Source organism: Salvelinus sp. IW2-2015, linkage group LG23 (genome assembly GCF_002910315.2).
Source record: "Salvelinus sp. IW2-2015 linkage group LG23, ASM291031v2, whole genome shotgun sequence".
NCBI lineage: Eukaryota > Metazoa > Chordata > Actinopteri > Salmoniformes > Salmonidae > Salvelinus > Salvelinus sp. IW2-2015.
Genome location: NC_036863.1, coordinates 24,671,012 through 24,692,365, shown reverse-complemented (window position 1 = coordinate 24,692,365; position 21,354 = coordinate 24,671,012). Strand labels below are relative to the sequence as shown.

Here is a 21,354-nt window from a genome sequence, read left to right as displayed (position 1 = left end):
TTTGTATATATAGTATATGTTATGACCTGCCATGACAAACAACATGTTTGTGATGCTAGAGGGGAAGAGATGGTGGCTATGAAAAGAGAGCAGCAGTGACTGTCCCATGTGAATTGGTTTCCACTCAAGTAACCATGGCAGTGTTTGCTCTCATCCTCTCACTAATCTCCTTACCCACTGCCTCCGGCAGGCAGGCAGGTTGGTGAATCAGGAGAGGTGATGTAAAAATGCAGTCACTAAAATACTGTGCTACCTAGTGTTTCACTAGTCTTGCCTAGGGCAACAGACTCAAATCAAATCAAAGTTTATTTGTCACGTGCGCCGAATACAACAGGTGTAGACCTTACAGTGAAGTGCTTACTTACACGCTCTAACCAAAAGTTGTAAAAAAGGTATTAGGTGAACAATAGGTAGATAAAGAAATAAAACAACAGTAAAAAGACAGGCTATATACAGTAGCGAGGCTATAAAAGTAGCGAGGCTACATACAGACACCGGTTAGTCAGGCTGATTGAGGTAGTATGTACATGTAGATATGGTTAAAGTGACTATGCATATATGATGAACAGAGAGTAGCAGTAGCGTAAAAGAGGTGTTGGCTGGTGGTGGGTGGGACACAATGCAGATAGCCCGGTTAGCCAATGTGCGGGAGCACTGGTTGGTCGGCCCAATTGTGGTAGTATGTACATGAATGTATAGTTAAAGTGACTATGCATATATGATAAACAGAGAGTAGCAGCTATTCATGAAATATTAATATCTTCTGCTGGTTATAATGCTAATTTGATTTGATTTGATAACTAAGCTCTCTAGGAAAAGTAGTTACTTTAGAAATTGTGTCACTTTTCCCTCAAAGACTGTAAAACAAAATACATGCTCCATCCTTCCATAAAAAGATCTCTATAACCTCTGGAATTTTAAAGGTTCACTCATCACAACTAATTCTAATGCGGTGTGAAAATTAACTATTAAACATATTAAGCAAATAAACCTAGCCTCAGGAATATGACTGAATCAATTATGATACTCTGAGGCACTGGGGCATATCACTGCATGAAAGGCACATTTACAGGCCGTACGCTCCAGTGCACAAGTCCGAAAGGGTATAGTTTCTGGAAATGTTTGTGTGCACTTGTCCAGCAGTGTTTGGCCCTGCACACGTCCCGTAAATCTCAAATAACGGACCACTTTTGTGCGCAGACATGCACGGACATGTATACAATATGTCCGGAAATAGTTCAGTAAAATCCCCAGAAACTACCACACATGTCCACCCACATACCAGGACACATCTTGAAATTCCAGTGCACGCCTTTGACGTCAGTTGCAATACATCTCCTTCCACGTCCGCCCACGTTTCTCCCATGAATGTCATTAAATGGCCGTGCACTTGCTCAAGGTTGCACATATTTATTCGCCCCACTGAATGCTAATGCTAGTCATTGTTAGCTTGCCTTAGGTGCTGTCAATTGTATAGTAAAAACACAATGAATTATTAAATGAATGACTTACAGTGAATTAGGAATGAATGAATTAATAAATGACTTAATTATTTGTAAAATTATTAATATCACAAATCAACCTTTTCCGAAATAAATATTCAAGCATCACTATCAAGGTTTTTCCAGCACCTCACAACATTTCTATACTAAAACAAGTCTTAGTTCCTTGAATAAAGCTCATCAGTACACTTGTTGAAGGACAACAAATAATTGCAGTAGAGCAGGAGAAAGTGGGTAATAGCATCTGTATTTAGGCTAAGCAGAGCCTGAAACTAAAGTAAAACCCATGGAGGCTAGCCCTGGGCCAAGCTGGATGACTCCTGCCAGTATTCAGCGCTCTTATTTTGAAAACACTTTCATTAATTATTGAATTTCAAATGTGGTGCTTATTTGCTTACATGGGAAAAAGAGGGGTGAGGGTATACCTCATATGGAGGAATACGAACGAGCGTATTCAAAATTCAAAGATCAACAAAAGTGTATTCAAAAGGATCAAGCACAGTACTGACAGGAGTCATCCAGCTTGGCCCAGGGCAAGCCTCCATTGGGGGTGCTATAGCGTTGAGGGTTGATTGGTCCGTGGTATATACAGTGCATTCGGAAGTATTCAGACGCCTTAAATTTTTCCACATTTTGTTACGTTACAGCCTTATAATAAAATGTATTTAAAAAATGTTTTATTTCCTAATCAATCTATACACAATACCCCATTAAAACTGAAATATCACATTTCCATAAGTATTCAGACCCTTTACTCAGTACTTTGTTGAAGCACCTTTGGCAGCGATTAAAGCCTTGAGTCTTCTTGGGAATGACACTACAAGCTTGGTACACCAGTATTTCGGGAGTTTCTCCCATTCTTCTCTGCAGATCCTCTCAAGCTCTGTCAGGTTGGATGGGGAGAGTCGCTTTACAGCTATTTTCAGGTCTCTCCAGAAACGGTAGATCGGATTCAAGTCTGGGCTCTGGCTGGGTCACGAAAGGACATTCAGAGACTTGTCCAAAGCCACTCCTGTGTTGTCTTGGCTGTGTGCTTAGGGTGGTTGTCCTGTTGGAAGGTGAACCATTGCCCCAGTCTGAGGTCCTGAGCGCTCTGGAAAAGGTTTTCATCAAGGATCTCTCTGTACTTTGCTCCGTTCATCTTTCCCTTGATCCTGACTAATCTCCCAGTCCCTGCCGCTGAAAAATATCCCCTCAGCATGATGCTGCCACCATCATGCTTCACCGTAGGGATGGTGCCGGGTTTCCTCCAGACGTGACGCTTGGCATTCAAGCCAAAGAGTTCAATCTTGGTTTCATCAGACCAGAGAATCTTGTTTCTCATGGTCTGAGAGTCCTTTAGGTGCCTTTTGGGAAACTCCAAACGGGTTGTCATGTGCCTTTTACTGAGGAGTAGCTTCCGTCTGGCCACTCTACCATAAAGGCCTGATTGGTGGAGTGCTGCAGAGATGGTTGTCCTTCTGGAAGGTTCTCCCATCTCCACAGATGAACTCAGGAGCTCTGTCAGAGTGACCATCGGGTCTTGGTCCCCTCCCTGACCAAGGCTCTTCTCCCCCGATTACTCACTTTTGCCAGGCAGCCAGCTCTAGGAAGAGTCTTGGAGGTCACTGTGTTCTTGGGGACCTTCAATGCTGCAGAAAGTTGTTGGTACCCTTCCCCAGATCTGTGCCTCGACATAATTATGTCTCAGAGCTCTACGGACAATTCCTTTAACCTCATGGCTTGGGTTTCGCTCTCACATGGACTGTCAACTGTGGGACCTTATATAGACAGGTGTGTGCCTTTCCAAATCATGTACAATCAATTGAATTTACCACAGGTGGACTCCAATCAAGTTGTAGAAACATCTCAAGGATGATCAATGGAAGCAGGATGCACCTGAGCTCAATTTCAAGTCTCATAGCAAAGGGTCTGAATACTTATAAAAATATGTTATTTTATTTGTAAGAAATGTGCTAGGTATTGTGTGTAGACTGATGAGGAAAACATTTAATTTGATTTTAGAATAAGTCTGTTACGTCACAAAATGTGGAAAAGGGGAAGGGGTCTGAATACTTACCGAATGCACTGTAGGTTGCCTTAATGGAAACTCCCCAGACATGATCCATGTGCTGTGGCTCGTCAAGTAGCTCTGGTCCCTCTCCAAGCAGCTCTGTAGTTTTCCATTAAGGGCAGTGAGCACCTCACTCCGCAAGTAGGGGGGCTTGACGAACCACACTGGTTTTCTGTTTTGCAGGCCTCCTCATTGTTCGTCAAGTCCACATTAACTCGACTCCAAATGTCTCTCTCATTCTCTGCAAGCACTCTCGACCATGCATCTAGAACCAATAGAACACAGTAAACAAATGCATAAGTCTCAAGTCATTCATGTTCATATAATTCATATAAAATCTTAACTTTACCCCACTAACCCCAGATTCAGAGTTAGTGAAGGGGAATTCCAACCTTTGACATATATCACCTACCTTCATTGTAGTTCCCCCAAACAGTTTTTGTTATCTTGTGAAAGTACTGAGATTATTGGTATTATTGGACTATTGTGATAACAATAGTTGAATTTCATCCACTTGGTTTAAAGGGGGTCCACATGCCTTTGGCTACATGCACTCGATGTATCACCCACAAACACCGACCCAAAGGTCATTATTATCAAACGAGATATAAGTTTTGCATGTGATACTGTCAATGCACAGAGCTACAGGCATGAGGACTAGAGAAGGAAACAGAATGTTTGCCAAAATGTGTACCAAGCTCATGATTACTGTTATTTTCAGTAAAACAGTCAATACAGTTCTGATCAAATCCAATCAAAATGTATTTATCACATGTGCCGAATACAACAGTTGTAYACCTTACAGTGAAATGCTTACTTACAAGCCCTTAACCCTTAACCAACAAAGCAGTTTTAAGAAAATACCTAAAAAAAAGTAAGAGATAAGAATAACAAATAATTAAAGAGCAGCAGTAAATAACAATAGCGGGGCTATATACAGGGGGTACCAGTACAGAGTCAATGTGCGGGGGCACCGGTTAGTTGAGTTAATTGAGGTAATATGTGCATGTAGGTAGAGTTATTAAAGTGACTATGCATGGATAATAACAGAGAGTAGCAGCAGCTTAGAAGAGGAGGAGGGGAGGGGGCAATGCAAATAGTCTGGGTAGCCATTTGATTAGCTGTTCAGGAGTCTTATGGCTTGGGGGTAGAAGCTGTTTAGATGCCTCTTGGACCAAGACCTGGCACTCCGGTACCGCTTGCCATGCAGTAGCAGAGAGAACAGTCTATGACTAGGGTGGCTGGAGTCTTTGACAATTTTTAGGGTCTTCCTCTGACACCGCAGAAACAATTACTGTTCCAACAAAGTACAGAAATCAGTGATTAACAGAACTACGAGGGCTATAGCAGCCACTCTAGACCAGGTGGTTGGAATTCAAAGTCTGTTTTTATTCTACTTTTCTAGACTCAAATATATAACTTGAAACATGTAATAGGGCCATATATGCACTTTGTATTCCAAGGACCAGGAGTAATAAACCTAGTGTTACACAGAAACTACTTTTCCAAAAATACTTCTTTGTATGGTTCTCCAAGATTGTGTCCCCTATGTTCTCAGGTAAACCTGAGAGATACGTCTGCCTCACAGTCTCGTAATAGGTGGCACAAGAACCTGCAATGGATATAAGCACAAGGTTAATTTGATGTTGTTTTGGTGGCCAGGTCAACGGTGTAGAGCCTTGCTATTGTTTGTAAAAAAGAGCATTAAGCATACCATTGAAAGTATCAACCTTTTTCAGTATTTGAATGAACAAAGAAAATGTAGTACAACATTAACATCTGGGGACGTGTTCGTGCTCTTTGACATCGCACAGACACATTGTACTGGGAGGTAAATCTGTGTTAGAGAGAATGCAAACGTGTTACGTTTGTGTAAATGTTACAACTCAATTCAACAATCTCTAGAATAATCTACTTCTCTAGCTAATTGCCTTTGCAAAAATGTATGTCTTACTAGGTGTGCATGTATGACACACCAGGGTTAAACCACGTTAGTTAACTAGCTAGTTACCTAGCTACAATAGCACGTAAGTATAAACAATAGTATGCAAGTATAAACACCATAGGACCACGCAGCTGTCACACCGCTCGGGAAGGAGACGCATTCTGTCTCTTAGAGATGAACATACTTTGGTGCGAAAAGTGCAAATCAATCCCAGAACAACAGCAAAGGACCTTGTGAAGATGCTGGAGGAAACAGGCACAAAAGTATCTATATCCACAGTAAAACGAGTCCTATATCGAAATAACCTGAAAGGCCGTTCACCAAGGAAGAAGCCACTGGTCCAAAACCGCCATAAAAAAGCCAGACTACGGTTTGCAACTGCACATGGGGACAAAGATCGTACTTCTTGGAGAAATGTCCTCCGGTCTCATTGTATTTCTACTGACCCTTTTAATGGTAAATATATCCAAGAACTTTGGAGTGCTCATGCTGTTCAACAGAAGGACCCTCAATCTAGTCATATAAATGTATGTATTTTTATTTTATGATTATTTTTTTATGTAGGCAAAGTATGTTATGCCTTTGAGAAGATAATGTACAGTTTATAATGACCATTGTTATGTTTAGAGGAAAAAGAGGGAGGCTTGCAAGCCGAAGAACACCATCCCAACCGTGAAGCATSGGGGTGGCAGCATCATSTTGTGGGGGTGCTTTGCTGCAGGAGGGACTGGTGCACTTTACAAAATAGATAGCATCATGAGGGAGAAGATTATGTGGATATATTGAAGCAACATCTCAAGACATCAGTCAGGAAGTTAAAGCTTGGTCGCAAACGGGTCTTCCAAATGGACAATGACCCCAAGCATACTTCCAAAGTTGTGGCAAAATGGCTTATAGACAACGAAGTTAAGGTGATGGAGTGGCCATCACAAAGCCATGACCTCAATCCTATAGAAGATTTGTGGGCAGAACTGAAAAAGCGTGTGCGAGCAAGGAGGCATACAAACCTGACTCAGTTACACCAGCTCTGTCAGGAGGAATGGGCCAAAATTCACCCAACTTATTGTGGGAAGCTTGTGGAAGACTACCTGAAACGTTTGACCCAAGTTAAACAATTTAAAGGCAATGCTACCAAATACTAATTGAGTGTATGTAAACTTCTGACCCACTGGGAATGTGATGAAAGAAATAAAAGCTGAAATAAATAATTCTCTCAACTATTATTCTGACATTTAACATTCTTAAAATAAAGTGGTGATCCTAACTGACCTAAGACAGGGAATTTATGATAGGATTAAATGTCAGGAATTGTGAAAAACTGAGTTTAAATGTATTTCGCCGAGGTGTATGTAAACTTCCGACTTCAACTGTATACACCCATGCATTTTATGGGAAACAACAGTTTGTAGAACAATACAAACAAATTATAGAAGAGGCCTGTGTATTAAATGTAGCAAGCCTAGCGCTAAGGTAGCTAACATTAGCGGTTAGCATGCAACCATTAGAAGATTACTTTTTATGAAATGCATATCTAACATACAGTTGAAGTCGGAATTGAGGTCAGGGCTTTGTGATGGCCACTCCAATACCTTGACTTTGTTGTCCTTATGCCATTTTTCCACGAATTTGGAAGTATGCTTGGGGTCATTGTTCATTTGGAAGACCCATTTGCGACCAAGCTTTAACTTCCTGACTGATGTCTTGAAATGTTGCTTCAATATATCCAGATAATTTTCGTTCCTCATGATGCCATCTATTTTGTGGATATAGATACTTTTGTACCTGTTTCCTCCAGCATCTTCACAGGGTCTTTTACTGTTGTTCTGGGATTGATTTGCACTTTTCGCACCAAAGTACGTCAATCTCTAGGAAACAGAACGCATCTCCTTCCTGAGCGGTATGACGGCTGCGTGGTCCCATGGTGTTTATACTTGCATACTATTGTTTGTACAGATTAACGTGGTACCTTCAGGCGTTTGGAAATTGCTCCCAAGGATGAATTAGACTTGTGGAGGTCTACAATTTTTTGCCGGCTTTCTTTAGATTTTCCCATGATGTCAAGCAAAGAGGCACTGAGTTTGAAGGTAGGCCTTGAAATACATTCACAGGTACACCTCCAATTGACTCAAATGGTGTCAATTAGCCTATCAGAAGCTTCTAATGCCATGACATCATTTTCTGATATGTTCTAAGCTGTTTAAAGGCAGTCAACTTATTATATGTAAACTTCTGACCCACTGGAATTGTGATAAGTTAAATAATCTGTCTGTAAACAAATGTTGGAAAAATGACTTGTGTCATGCACAAAGTAGATGTCCTAACCGATTTAACAAAACTATAGTTTGTTAACAAGAAATTTGTGGAGTGGTTGAAAAACGAGTTTTAATGACTCCAACCTAAGTGTATGTGAACTTCCGACTTCAACTGTACATATAATTAGTGTTGTTCATATGTACAAACGTTCCAACAGAAATAAAAATAATCTGAGACCATCTTGTTCTCACTGATTTATAGACAAATTTAGCTAGCTTGGCTACACTCATATGAATGAGAAAATCTCACTAGTTTTTCACTTGCTCAAAACACTTAAATTATATATCAAAATAACCAGAAAAAAACGCATCAGTTTAGATAAACATGCTATCTATAAAAACCATGCTTATAATTGTTATAAACCTGAAAACAGGATAAATAAGTAGACACAAAGATATTGCTTCTTTTCACTGTGCTTCTCTTGCAACACATGAGGTAGAGAGGCARGCGCCTGTGGCATTTGAGAATTTACGTGATGTGCACCGTCCGGAAATTTCCTGAAATGTACTAATGCATAATTGGGATTTTACTCTCCCAGAAATTCCTGTATCACGCAAGTGTTCTGGGATGCGTGGATCTCTACAGGAGTCTGCACACTAGCATTGGGAAATTCCCACCCACAACCGTGCACCTCAAATTTCACAGGAATATAACAGATTCAATTTCACCCAGAAACTCTGCTTTTCATACAGGCTGTGCTGGAGGGAGGTGAGGGAGGGTGCTCTCAGAGAAGAGGGGTGGCTCAACCTGAGTGACACAACAACCATTAACAGGTGTCATCATATCACTTAGTTCCACAGATTATGGGACTGGCCCTAACTGCAGAACCACAATCATGGTGTCCCCCACTCAGGTGCAGCTTGTTCTATCCAGTTTATTTGCATACCTTAAAGTCTTCGCATATACACACAGATTGTACATACATGTCAAAATTAGGCAATAGCAGTGCCACACCTTCCTTGGATTATCCGCTTGTGAGGTACGGTACTACATGAAGACTTTCCAGGATGTGGTCGGATAAACAGAGCAACAGGCGTCCTCTGGGTATCTGTAATGAGGGAGAGCAGAGGTGCCATAATGACATTTTTAATCACATGTCTTTAATTAGTTTCAGTGGGACAGTGGATCTGGTTACAGAGAAACGCATTCATCCACCAATGTCAAATGCAGATATTACCCCGTGCTTTGATTGTCGTCATTTAGATACAACATAAAAATAACATCAACAATAAGAGAAAAATACATTCTGCATTTAATTATGTAATTCCACATAATTTAACAGTATCCATCTATGGTTTTAAAGAACAGAATATTGATATTTTGCAACTGAGACAGCGATGTTGACCTGATAGCAATATGACAGTTTAAAAAAGAAGTGAATTGGTGTTGCTTCCCAAGGGCCTGTTCACATGTCAAAGAACAAAAATATGGCCTGTCACTTTAAGATGGTTAAATCTGCCTGTCATATCCTACACTCCCGCCTACATGGTATAAAGCAGCCTATCAGCTCACAGCGCACGTGACGAGCGTTCTATGCGATGACCTCATCCCTGGAGTGGGATGACGTCAAATTCAAGATGGATGGAATCACGACTACCACACACTCAACATAATTCTGATATAAAGTCTTTAGTGTGCTGCGTGGAAACAGAACGAATACATAGGGGTAAGTTTAGAAAGCCATGAAACTACTTTGGTTGAGATTGTCTTGCGCTAGTGCTCTACATTGGACTCTTGTTTGGAGAAAAGCTTTTTCTTCCTGACGTAACTCTGAGGTGGTTTCTTCGTCTTTTCTAAACCCCACGAGTAACTGCTCTGTCTGCTCCTGTAGATGCTGCGTCTGCGCTTTAACTAACCAGGGAGAAAATACAGTAGTGGGTGTGTGCGCACACAGTGACCACACACTCGTTTCTCGAGCACTGTGGTTTTATTCTGTTTCTTTACGTTTCTCTTTCGGAAACATTAACACAAAGTGATTACGTGATTTCACCACCAACAACGGTAACAAACAGCCCATATACCGCGTCATTGTTTTAGATGTAATTAACCTATTTAGTACATTACGGAGAGGATACTTGCCAGAGTTCTAAAACCAGTTTCGGCTGAATTTGTGTGTCATCAGGAATTTTAGCCACGTCTCGCTTATTATCTAATGCTTGCTCCCCTGGCTTCTCCCCAGAAACATTCTATGGGCGCAGCGTTCTAAACTTTTCTGGTATGGAATGTACCAAACATATTTGTGTAATCATATGCAATTGATAGCGGTGTCCACAGTTCTGTGTGCAACGGAATGAACGCTATCTGCGTTCCTTCTAAATATGCCCCCCGCCATGTCTTCTGATTAAAGACATGATGTAATCGAAATAGAACCTATAAATGCGCATGCGTTATGTTATTTGCGCTCATAGCACAGATAGATACAGTAACCGCCTACCAGTTGCTGATCTAAAAAAGGTTGGATAGTCTAATGCAGTACTCTTCATGATTTACAGAATACGTGTTTTGGTATTCTAAAATTGAAAATTAAGTATTTACTAACTAGGCATATTTTCACTAATAAATTGTTGGCACAGACTGCATAGCAAAATACCTCTTACCGAAAAAAATCAGGCTTCTGGCAAACAGTTGTCAAGTCTTTGGACAATTTGTTGCAAATTTGCAGCAAACTCATATTTTCACATGCATATGGGTTTTGTGGCAGACTGTTGCGGTAAATTTGCGGCAATTTGTGAACTTCTGGTGATCAATTCTGGGAAACTTGTGATGAACTTTCTGATTGCTGCAAACTCAGTATGAATATGCAAATTAGACCAGGGAAAAACTAAAACATTAAATGTAGTAAATATACTAAACATGTATTAAATGTCTTAACAGATACAAATAAATCCAATACATCTTGAAATCATCAGCATGGTAAAAAGAGCAAAGACTAGATATTTCTCAAATAAATTGTTTATTTAATATTTTTATGTAGCTACAACACATACATGAGAGAAATGTGAACACTATGGATGGGGATGTTGACCTTAGGATGTTTAAAGGGGCAACTACAGAATTATTTACATGAGCCAAGTGATAACTGAGCAATAGATTTCAACCAATGGAAGTAAAAAAAAATCATTAACAAAATGTAAATAATTAAAACAAAACTAAATCATACCCTGTTCAGGACTATTGCCTTTTTGAGTGAACTTTGGAGATGGTGGCCTTGTGGAAGTCCTTCGTCCAAGCATGTACTGAAACAATCAGAAAACACCAAACAAACATAGTCATTCATCATTAAGGTTGTTGGAATTTTCAGAGGGTTTTGTGATGAATGAGCAATCTGATTCAATGAACGCACATTTAGCTATATTCTGCGACAACACTCCAGTAAGCTAGCGTCTCGAGCATGGTCGCGAGGCTAACGTTAGCTAACTAGTAAACCTTACCACAAGCCAGAAATATTAGCACAGAAAATGGCTAGCTAATGGTCGTTCGCTAATGCTCAAGCTAACGTTAGCCAGCTACCTAATTATGATAGGACAACCTATTTAACCTGAATCAAATTTAACCATCAAATTCATAATTTGTAACGTTTGTTACTTACCGTTTTCACAGTTTTCAGTCTGCCAAAACACCCTTAGTTTGTCTAAATAACATTAGCCATTTTCCACTCACTAAGTCGCACTAGAGGACTTGTTAGTTGCCACGTCTTGACACGTGCTCACATTATGGTGAACTTATCCCACTGGCTGGGTCAGATATCCATAATGTATTTTGTAGTGTTGCATTGGGCAGGGGCTTTGCTGACATGCATCTAAAATAATTGGTTGAGTTTGCCCCACCAAGATTTACATGCTAAAATCAGCACTGCCATAACCCAACCTTAATAACCCAGTACCAACTACCCAACCTTGCTGTTTTTACAGAAAACAACCAAACTATTGACCCAATGCCTGCAACCCAGCAATTGGGTCATCCAAACAACCCAGCATTTTGTAAAGTGTAACTTACATCTCAAAGCCATGCATGCAAGAAGTCTTGGCCTGTCTGGTGCACAAATATTTTTACATTTTACATTTAAGTCATTTAGCAGACACTCTTATCCAGAGCGACTTACAKATTGGAAAGTTCATACATATTCATCCTGGTCCCCCCGTGGGAATTGAACCCACAACCCTGGCGTTGCAAGCGCCATGCTCTACCAACTGAGCCACACGGGACCAAATATTTCTCTGTCCTCAGTTTGATTGAAGGCCTCAATCTGTATTTTTGCCTTGTAACTGATTGTTTCTAGATCAAGAGAAGGAACATCATGATCAAGATGAGTTAGCTTCTACTAGTTTTAAGCAATGAAAGATCTGATTGTTACAAAGAATGAATGTATGGGCTACATTTGAGAATACATGCATTTGCTTACCATATCAATCTTGAAGACAATACTAATTTATCACTCAAAAAAAGTGTTATGAGTGATTGCACCGCAAACATATTTCCAGGGTGTTGATGCATCCTCCTCTCTGCCTCTTCCAACACCACTGGTAGGGGAAGGGTATCCATCTGAAAAAATAAATGTTGCATTATTGTCAAATCAACTCATATTGTTGCTACCTTAGCAGTTGTGCTAGCTAACATGATACTGAACTGTGACACTAGCATATTGGCATGTATATTGGTATTAAGACAGCAACGTATTCACCCAAAAATATAAATGTTTAGGAAAATCATTAGTTAGCTAGCTTCGCTACCTATCACATTAATTGTGCAAAAATGGGATAGCTAACGTTAGCTAGCTAAGCACTAGCCAGTCATTGGCACTGAGATTGAAACTGGTATCAACAAAATGTGTTTCACTCTATCCCATAAAACATGACATTGCTAACTAGGTGTCATTTACCAAATAAAATGTTGAAGTTTATTCACTAGGAAGTTTAATTAATAAGTTAGACACTCACAGGACAACTTTGGTAGCTAGCTAAAATAGCTTGGTTTCCATTTTTCAACAGATGTTTCTAATCCCGCTGATTATGTAATCAACGGTTACTGGTCTTGGAATGTTTTGCAACAAGTTATGCCACAGATTCAAATTGAATCTTGAGAGAATTGTCTGCCAGAAAAAAATCTCTGGCGAACTCTTTGCCACTTGTGGCAATAAATATTATTGCTGCTAAAGATTTGCCACAGATTCACCATTAGGTGCAAACATTTGCAAACTACTGGCAACATTTTGTGGCACACCATTTAGTTTTCAGCAAATTTGCCAGAAACTTGGGGAAGTTTCTGAAACATTGTCACACCTGTATGTCATATAAGAATTTGGCATAATGTTATTAGATTCTTATACTTTTTGCAACTTTTCTGCTGTTATTTATTTCTTTAGGTAGATTTATTTGACACATAGTTTGTTTGATTTAATGTATTTCCTAAATGTTTAGGATTAATCATTAATTTTTTTTTACTGAAAAATGTTAGTCAAACTAAGGGTCTTGAAATTAAAATCCTCATTTTTTTTCTTGCCTTTCAGTCAGAATGGAGAGTCTGGTGCACTATAGTAATCCCTCCCATGGCCTCTCGGTCCTGGGGATGCTCAATGAGCAGCGCCTGAAGGGGCAGCTCTGTGACACAGTCTTGGTTGTCGGGGATCAGAGGTACCAAGCCCACAGGAGTGTGCTTGCTGCCAGCAGTGAGTATTTCCAATCCCTGTTCACACGGAGGCTGTCTGACACCCACAAAGTGATACAGTTGGACTTCTGTGAGCCTGAGGCCTTTGAGGTAGTGCTGAATTACATATACTCATCCTCCCTCTTCGTGGACAGAGGCAGCCTGGCAGTCATCCAGGAGATGGGATACAGTCTAGGAATCCCCTTTCTAACCAACATCATGTCAACAAGGCCGCATGTGTCCTACTGCGTCTCCAGAAAAAGGTTGTCCTTCTCAGAGGAAGATGACAACGACAGCCAGCCGAGGAGTGTCATTATGCGCCAGAACCGAGGTGGTGATTCTCCTGGCCCCAGTCGCTACAGTTCAAATTATCAAGGAGAGCCCTCAGGACACAGGAATCCAAACGAACCAGCCAGGAACACTGCATCCAATCCCAGAAAATCATCTGAAGCAACTAGTGAGGCTTCTGATAGCAAGCCCATCAGTTCATATGCCTCCATCTTAAAGGGGAAGACATCATCACGTACAGGGTCATCAGTAAGGCCCCAGCTCACCTCCTCAGTCTCCTTCAGTGAATCTCCAACAGTCATGTTACAGACTGAGTCTGATCTCAGCACTAAAGAAGAGGAGGTGGAGCAGAGGCTCTACAGACCCAAATCAAATTTTCAGGGCTCGGCAGGGGAGCCTATCCAGACCATTGACAGGAGTGGCCCACTCATAAAAAGCCTGCTGCGCAGGTCATTATCCATGGACAGTCCCGTCCCGGTCTTCTCCCCAACGCTGGAGCTCAATAAGCTGCAAGGCCGAGAACAGTCTGTTGTTAAGATGGTGGCAAAGACAGAGGAAGGGACTCAGAGTGAGCACAAACACAGTGTGAAAGTGGTTCCGCCACTTCTTCTCAGGTCAAGGCACCCCAGTAGGTATGATGATGAAGAAGAAACTCAGGGAGAGGTGTTCCATGTGAAGACAGAACCTAGCAGCCCACTGTCTGACCCCTCAGAGATCATTAGAATCACAGTAGGAGATTCTCTACCAGTAAACCTAAAAGACATTGAAATTAATTTTGACCAAGGACCTACTAAGGCATTTTATAATCTCCCTGGAAAGAGAAAGGTGAGAAGAGACAACAGAAGGTACCCATTCAAAAAGTCCAAAGGTGTGAACAAACATGATTTACCACGTGAAGATGAAAATAACATGTCAGAATCTGTACCTCACAACTCCAACATGGACGACAATGATGGAGACTGGACTGATGAGCCCAGGCAGAGCAAGATGTTTAAATGCTGGAACTGTTTAAAAGTGTTCAGATCCAAAGCTGGACTGCACCGCCATGTTAACATGTATCACAACCCAGATAAGCCATATGCTTGTGACATCTGCCACAAACGCTTCCACACCAACTTCAAAGTCTGGACCCACTGCCAAACCCAGCACGGAGTGGTACAAAACCCTGCTTCATCCTCCAGCTCGTTCCAGCTGGATGAAAAGTTTCAGAGGAAGCTGATTGATATTGTGCGAGAGAGAGAAATAAAGAAAGCCTTGCTCATGAAGCTGAGAAGGAATAAGCAGGGTTCGCAGTCTCAGGTGTTTGCCAAAAAAGGTGGCCTGAGGTCCAGGTCAAATTTGATATGCCCTTACTGTGGGAAAACGTTTTTGTTTCTGTCTCAGTTCAAGCAGCATTTGAAGACACACCCTGCAGAGAGAGCCAACCAAGAGACTGAGAGAGAGAGCAGTCTCTGCCAAAAGGACCAGGACCAGCCCGGTCAGAGAGAGAACACAGACACAGAGGTTTACTCCTGCAGACTCTGCAATGAGAAGCTGTCCTCTCACTTTGAGCAGGGAGACCACGAGAGGGGTTGTCGACACGCAACCGTGTGCCCGTACTGTGGCCTCCGATTCTCCAGCCCAGCGGTTAAAAAAGAGCACGAAGCACACTGCAAGTACAAGAAACTGACCTGCCTGGAGTGCATGCGGACCTTCAAGTCCTCCTTTAGCATATGGAGACACCAGGTGGAGGTTCATAACCACAACATTATGACTGTTAAGGAACAGCTGAGCCATCAGGAGGAGATCAATGGAGAAGTATCTGACCACCTCGGAAGGCCGCTCCATACCCAGGAGTCTGTGGGAGCGGGGAGCTCCAGAGAGGACATCATCTACAGTGACTCTTCAGGTCCGCCTATGTTCGACTCAGAGGATTCTTTATCATTCGTGCCCGAGGACTTGAGTGTTAGCCAGCATAAGAACGACCATCATGGCGAGCTGACAGTGAAGGAGGAGCCCATTGAGGAGGCTGTGAGCGAGAGGGAGGACATGACGTCTGGGGCCTCCATTGAGCCCGAGGAGCCAGGTGTTTGGCCATGTGAAAAATGTGGCAAGCTCTTCGGTGGCCACAAAGACCTGGAGCGCCACCAGGAGCTGCTGTGCCACATCAAACCCTTCATCTGTCACATCTGCAATAAGGCCTTCAGGACCAACTTTCGTCTTTGGAGCCACTTCCAGTCCCACATGTCCACCTCCGATGAACCTGGAGTGAGAGAGGTCGATGATAGGCACCCTTCGTCTCCCTCCCCCTCACCACCACCGGCGGTCACACAAGCAACTGGACGTCCTGCCCCACAAGTTTCTCCACCTAAACCAATGGAGGCAGAGCCAGTGGTAGCTAAATCTGTGGTAGCTAAGGATGAGGAGAAGCCTGTAAGCTCGTCGTCAATGCCCAGGACCAAGAGGCCGGAGATGGACAGATCATACAGTAGCCCCCTACCCAAGACGGATAGTGTGGATAATCCTCTCACCCCTCAGGAATCAGAAACCTTTTTTTACCATGCTCCCACTCTCTCTGCCCTCACGTTTAAGAGGCAGTACATGTGTAAGCTCTGCCACAGGACATTCAAGACTGCCTTTAGTCTTTGGAGCCATGAGCAGAGCCATAGCCACATTTGAATGTGTCTCACTTCGACACCTGTGCTCTGTTTTGAGCCTCTGAGATGATACTTTATGCTCACAGCATCGTAAAATATCAAATACAACTCTGTCTACACAAGAAAGATTTTGAATGTATCTATTGCTGTTGGTAGTTGGCTTTCCTTCATGTTATATTTTCCAGTGGCCATGTGTGTTGGTGTAAAGGTGTGAAAGTGAATGTGTGCAATTAATTGCTATTTYCCTTGTCATCAGCTCCTTACAAATGTTACTTAGCTTTTGACATTGTTAATACTGCGTAAATATATTTCAGATAACCCCCTTTGACTCGTCCTTACCTATTAAAAGTCTTTTGATTTAGGAATTGCTGTACTGTACAATTCAAGATCAGTTAAGTGCTTTTGCTTAAATTGTGAATTTGTGTTGATTGATGCGTGACGAATATGAATATGATATTAGTGGCATCGGGCATCATGTTTATTGATATGCACTTGGCAATTCTGTTCACTATTAACATTGCGCATATTTGTCAAATTACATTGATTAATTATTGTTATATTAATCTTTATTTTAGATCCTCTGCATCCCATTAACATTTCAGCTATAATCTGTTTTGTACCATAAAATTATGGTTTTCATATTGACTATTCATATTAATTCTTCTTTATTCAGATTTGGTCATTGCCTTAGTGATATTTCGTGTAGATTATACAAGTAAACAAAACCAAAGAGGAGATAGATTAGCAAGGGGATAAGAACTGGAAAAACGTGCAGTATTTTAACTGACACTTTTTGTAGATTCTGAGAAAATAAATTATCTTTATTTCTATTTTAATTTTAGGTATCACACAATAAATTACAGATCATCATGAATGGATTATTGTGTAAAGAATAAGGAAAATATGTACTTTATTGGAAATAAGTTTTGTTTACCTTCTGGGCATGGTGTATGGTAGATTTTGTTGTAGGTTTTTTAATGATTAATTTGGTACAAAAATACAAAATAACTTGTATAGTAATACATACAGAAGAACGAATTTGAATGACCAAAGACATGGGTATTGTATCACTGCTCTGTGACGGCTCAATACCAGTATGATGAAGTCTGAAATAGTTTGTATGATAATTACACAAGTAATCGTGTGAATTGATAGCATGGTCTTAGCATATGCATCCTGAGACAATTGACAAATGTTCTGTTAAAACGAAGCACAATAAATCGTTGCAGATTAACTACTTTTTTTACTTGGATATTTTAAATGATTTACAGCCAAGAGCCAATAAAGGTTTAAAAAATGTAAGAACGTGAAAGCAAGACTTGCCCTAGGGGAAAAAGTGGGATTTGGAAAATAGTTCCTTTATAACAGTCCAATGTTTTTGGGTTGCTGTGATTGTGATGGCTTGCTAATTACAGTACATCTGGAAAAGAGGATTTAATTATTGATGATAAATGTTTTTATCATTTGTACACTGATTGAGAAGACCGCAATAACCACAGATATTGATATTCAGATTTGAAAGATGTAACTTTTTGATGTTTAACTTCTGTGGTTAGGTTAAAACAATGTATTTATATTTGTGCTCTGAATTTTTGTGGAAGATCTTAAAAAAAGAAATTGAGTTCAAAGAAATTGAATATAATTTTGTGTATATGGCGGTGTTTGTATAACCTTACATTTTTTATCTTTAATTAGTTTGTTTATGAAAATAGATATCTTTAGTATTATTCTATTTCTGCAATAATGCATATTTGTATGGGTTGCATTATTGTTGCTTTACATAAAAGGCAGCCATTTTGTGTTTTTTTACAGTTTTTGTGCTTGAATTCTTTCTGTAATAAAGAGTGATATTGCGGTAGCTGCCTTGGTATTGAGTGTGTATACTGTTTGGATTGCGTTAATAAGAAACTAACACCCTTGAATCATGTGAAAGTTTTCAGGAGAAGTTGGTATGTGTTTAAATGAGTAGTGCCTCTGTACTTGGCTTTAGCTTCCATTGTGGAACTATTGAAACGGCAATCTGGTTGAAAACATATTTTTTTCAACATGGTTGCACTAGTTGCAACATTATTCAGGCATGTTCAGAGCTGTTATAGATAAAATAACTGTTACAGATGGAAAACCGCTAACTAATGTGACCAAGAGAAAAGGTGGCAATGTTATTCCTTGGACAGATGGTCACTGCCATGGGTCACATAGATGTTTTTCAAGCTATTTAGCCACTTGGACAGAGGTTACATATTTTTTGGGCTGTGAATCAGGAAGTGAATTTGTGGTCTGCACTGATGTGGAACTTTAGGTCATCCTCTGAATAAAAAATATATGATTGGAGAGGTAACCTTTGCAACAGATGATGAAAAACATCCATACAGCTGAATGGCAAAGAATGCTTTTGAATAAAGCATCTGGCCTCTCAACCTAAAAAAATGCCCTGACTGTTTAGTTATTCATTCTTTATTGGAAGATTTCTTCCACATCTTTGCAAGTTGACCTGTCTGATGATGCATGCTTGGTATGCAGTATACTGCACAAATCTGAACCCGTAAAGGACAAGACAGGCCAACAAGAACATTGGCCGTCTGCAGTAAATCACCTGCTGGGTGTCAATAAAGTGTGGCGATTCAACGTGTAGTCAGGAAATTATCATAAAATAATTAACGAGGTTCTGTGGTCAGAGGCAATAGGATGGCAACCCACCACGAACAACCAATGTCCGTGTTGGTCTGTCTTGTCCTTAACATCAGTAAGCACAGTAGCAGGTGGTTTTCTAAAATAACAATTGGGAATGTGAAATTAATTCAGGTGATACATTTTATTTTCAAAAGTGAAACATCTTTCTTCACATCATTTTCTTAGAAGCAAATATCAAACATAAATCAGAAAATTACTTTAAAATTACTTGAAAAGATAATTAAAACTTCCATAAAGCAGTTATTAAATGAAAACCTGCTTCAGACAGACATGTTACTTGTAGCACTTTGTTCATACAAAAAACATAAAAGCAAAAATGGTACTTGACAATGTTATACTCTGTACTATCGGATGTGAAAGGTCATGTTTCAGTGTTGACAAGTGCATTTAGAGAAAGAGTAGGGATAGATAACTAGGATTGTAAAATGACTGCTTACAAATGTGCACACACTGCTTACCTCATTTGCACACACTGTATATAGACTTTTTCTATTGTGTTATTGACTGTATGTTTGTTTATTCCATGTGTAACTCTGTGTTGTTGTTTGTGTCGCACTGCTTTGCTTTATCTTGGCCAGGTTGCAGTTGTAAATGAGAACTTGTTCTCAACTAGCCTACCTGGTTAAATAAAGGTAAATAAAAAAATAAAAATAAATAAAGTGATTTTACTTTCTGATTAGACATTGGGTGGTTGTACTTCTAGCATACTAACTAATAGTTAAGACACCCATGGGCCTGCAAATACCCATGGGCCTGCAAATGCCCATGTCAATGAAGCAATTACATCTCATAGTCAATAAGGCCCACAATTTAGCCTGGTCCCAGATCTGTTTGTGTTTTCTTGCCAACTTCTATGGTCATCCTATGATCCCAACCATAAGAGTTGACAAGATAGCCCAAACGATTTGGAACCAGGCTACCCACAGCCATGTTTTAAGATGCACATCATTTTGAGGTGCCCTCACAGTGCTAAGGTGTCTTTTATTAGCCTTCTCATGGTGGTGCTCACTGAGGTGCCCAGCGTATCAGTGATCTGAAAAGTGATTTTGTACAGGTAAGGTTGGACATCTTTGAGGCTGGTGTCGAACACATTGTCCACTTCTGACTGGGTGGGCATCTTGGGTAGGTACTCGTGCCGGTTGATCACCTCCACGATGTTGATCACCTTCTCACCCAGCTTCTCGCCCACTTTCTCCCGGCAGATCTGTCTCTCCTGCTCGTTGGCCAGGTTAACGACATTGACCTTGATGCTCCAGACCTCCCAGGGAATACACTCATCAGAGAAAGGCCAGCGGGACTTTTTTTTCTGYTAGAACTCCAGTGAGATTTGTCCCATTCCATCCGTCCCATTGCCCATGGCATCCTGTAAAGCACAATATAGATCCAGAGGTCAATGGATGCCAATAAATTACAAGTATGGTTATACATAACATAACCCATATAATATCTAGCTATACGTTTTAGTGGATAATATCTATACATTTCAACAAACAATCAGTCATCATATAGGCCTACCTTGAATTCTCCTACTGCTTTCCTGATGGCCCTGTCAAGCTCATCGGAAGAAACACGAACAAAACTGAAATCAATAAAGTCGCAGTCAATGTCCTGTGTGCCAACAGTACCAATSGAGTAGGTGCCCTCTTTCTTGTAGTGAAATTTCCCAGTGCTGCGATGCAATAAGATAGTGTGCAACAGAGCCAACATGGCCTCGTCCACCTGTCTTCCCTCCACCGACACTTCTAGAGCCTCCGAACGGCAGTTCATGGTGATCTGCTTCCCCACAGAGGCAGATGGTATATATGGGGGAATTCGCTATTCCAGCACACCCTTCAACTGTTGTTCACGTTCCATAAAACTAGGCTAAACATCAACACAAGCTAGCTAGCTAACGTTACTGCTAGCTATTGTAAGTAGCTAACTAGCTACTAACGCATCAAACGTTGTGGCAAACTCGATGGTTATCAAGAGAACACGTTACTTTTAGACTGACTTGTTTAATATTACAACATGTGTAGAAAATGTGTTGTTCCTAGCTATGTTCTTTATAAGTATTTATTAATAACAACATGATGACACACAAACTGCAATTTCGCTGTCCTACTAAAAAGGGGAGGAACTACTTCTGTAAACACATCGGGAAAACTACGGAAAGTCCTGTGGACCAATCCGAACCTTGTATCCGTTCTTATACCCCAGCAATGTAACACGTGTATAAGATACAAGTCAGCTATAAGTCAGAAACGATCAATAAAAGCTATGTAATTGCAGTTATTTCTACAT

The 21,354-nt window shown here is 40.7% G+C and overlaps 1 protein-coding gene and 1 pseudogene across 1 annotated transcript; one reads left to right on the top strand and one right to left on the bottom strand.

Annotated features, from left to right (window-relative positions):
• The first annotated feature begins 9,357 nt into the window (after positions 1-9,357).
• Positions 9,358-16,845, top strand: LOC111950788 (zinc finger and BTB domain-containing protein 21). The gene is made up of 2 exons (XM_023968671.2): positions 9,358-9,479; positions 13,320-16,845. The coding sequence occupies exons 1-2, from the start codon at positions 9,374-9,376 to the stop codon at positions 16,400-16,402; spliced, it is 3,189 nt and encodes a 1,062-aa protein (XP_023824439.1). The 5' UTR covers positions 9,358-9,373; the 3' UTR covers positions 16,403-16,845.
• A 2,597-nt stretch (positions 16,846-19,442) lies between these two features.
• LOC111951151 (autophagy-related protein 101-like) lies at positions 19,443-21,192 on the bottom strand (annotated as a pseudogene).
• Between the last annotated feature and the right edge of the window lie 162 nt (positions 21,193-21,354).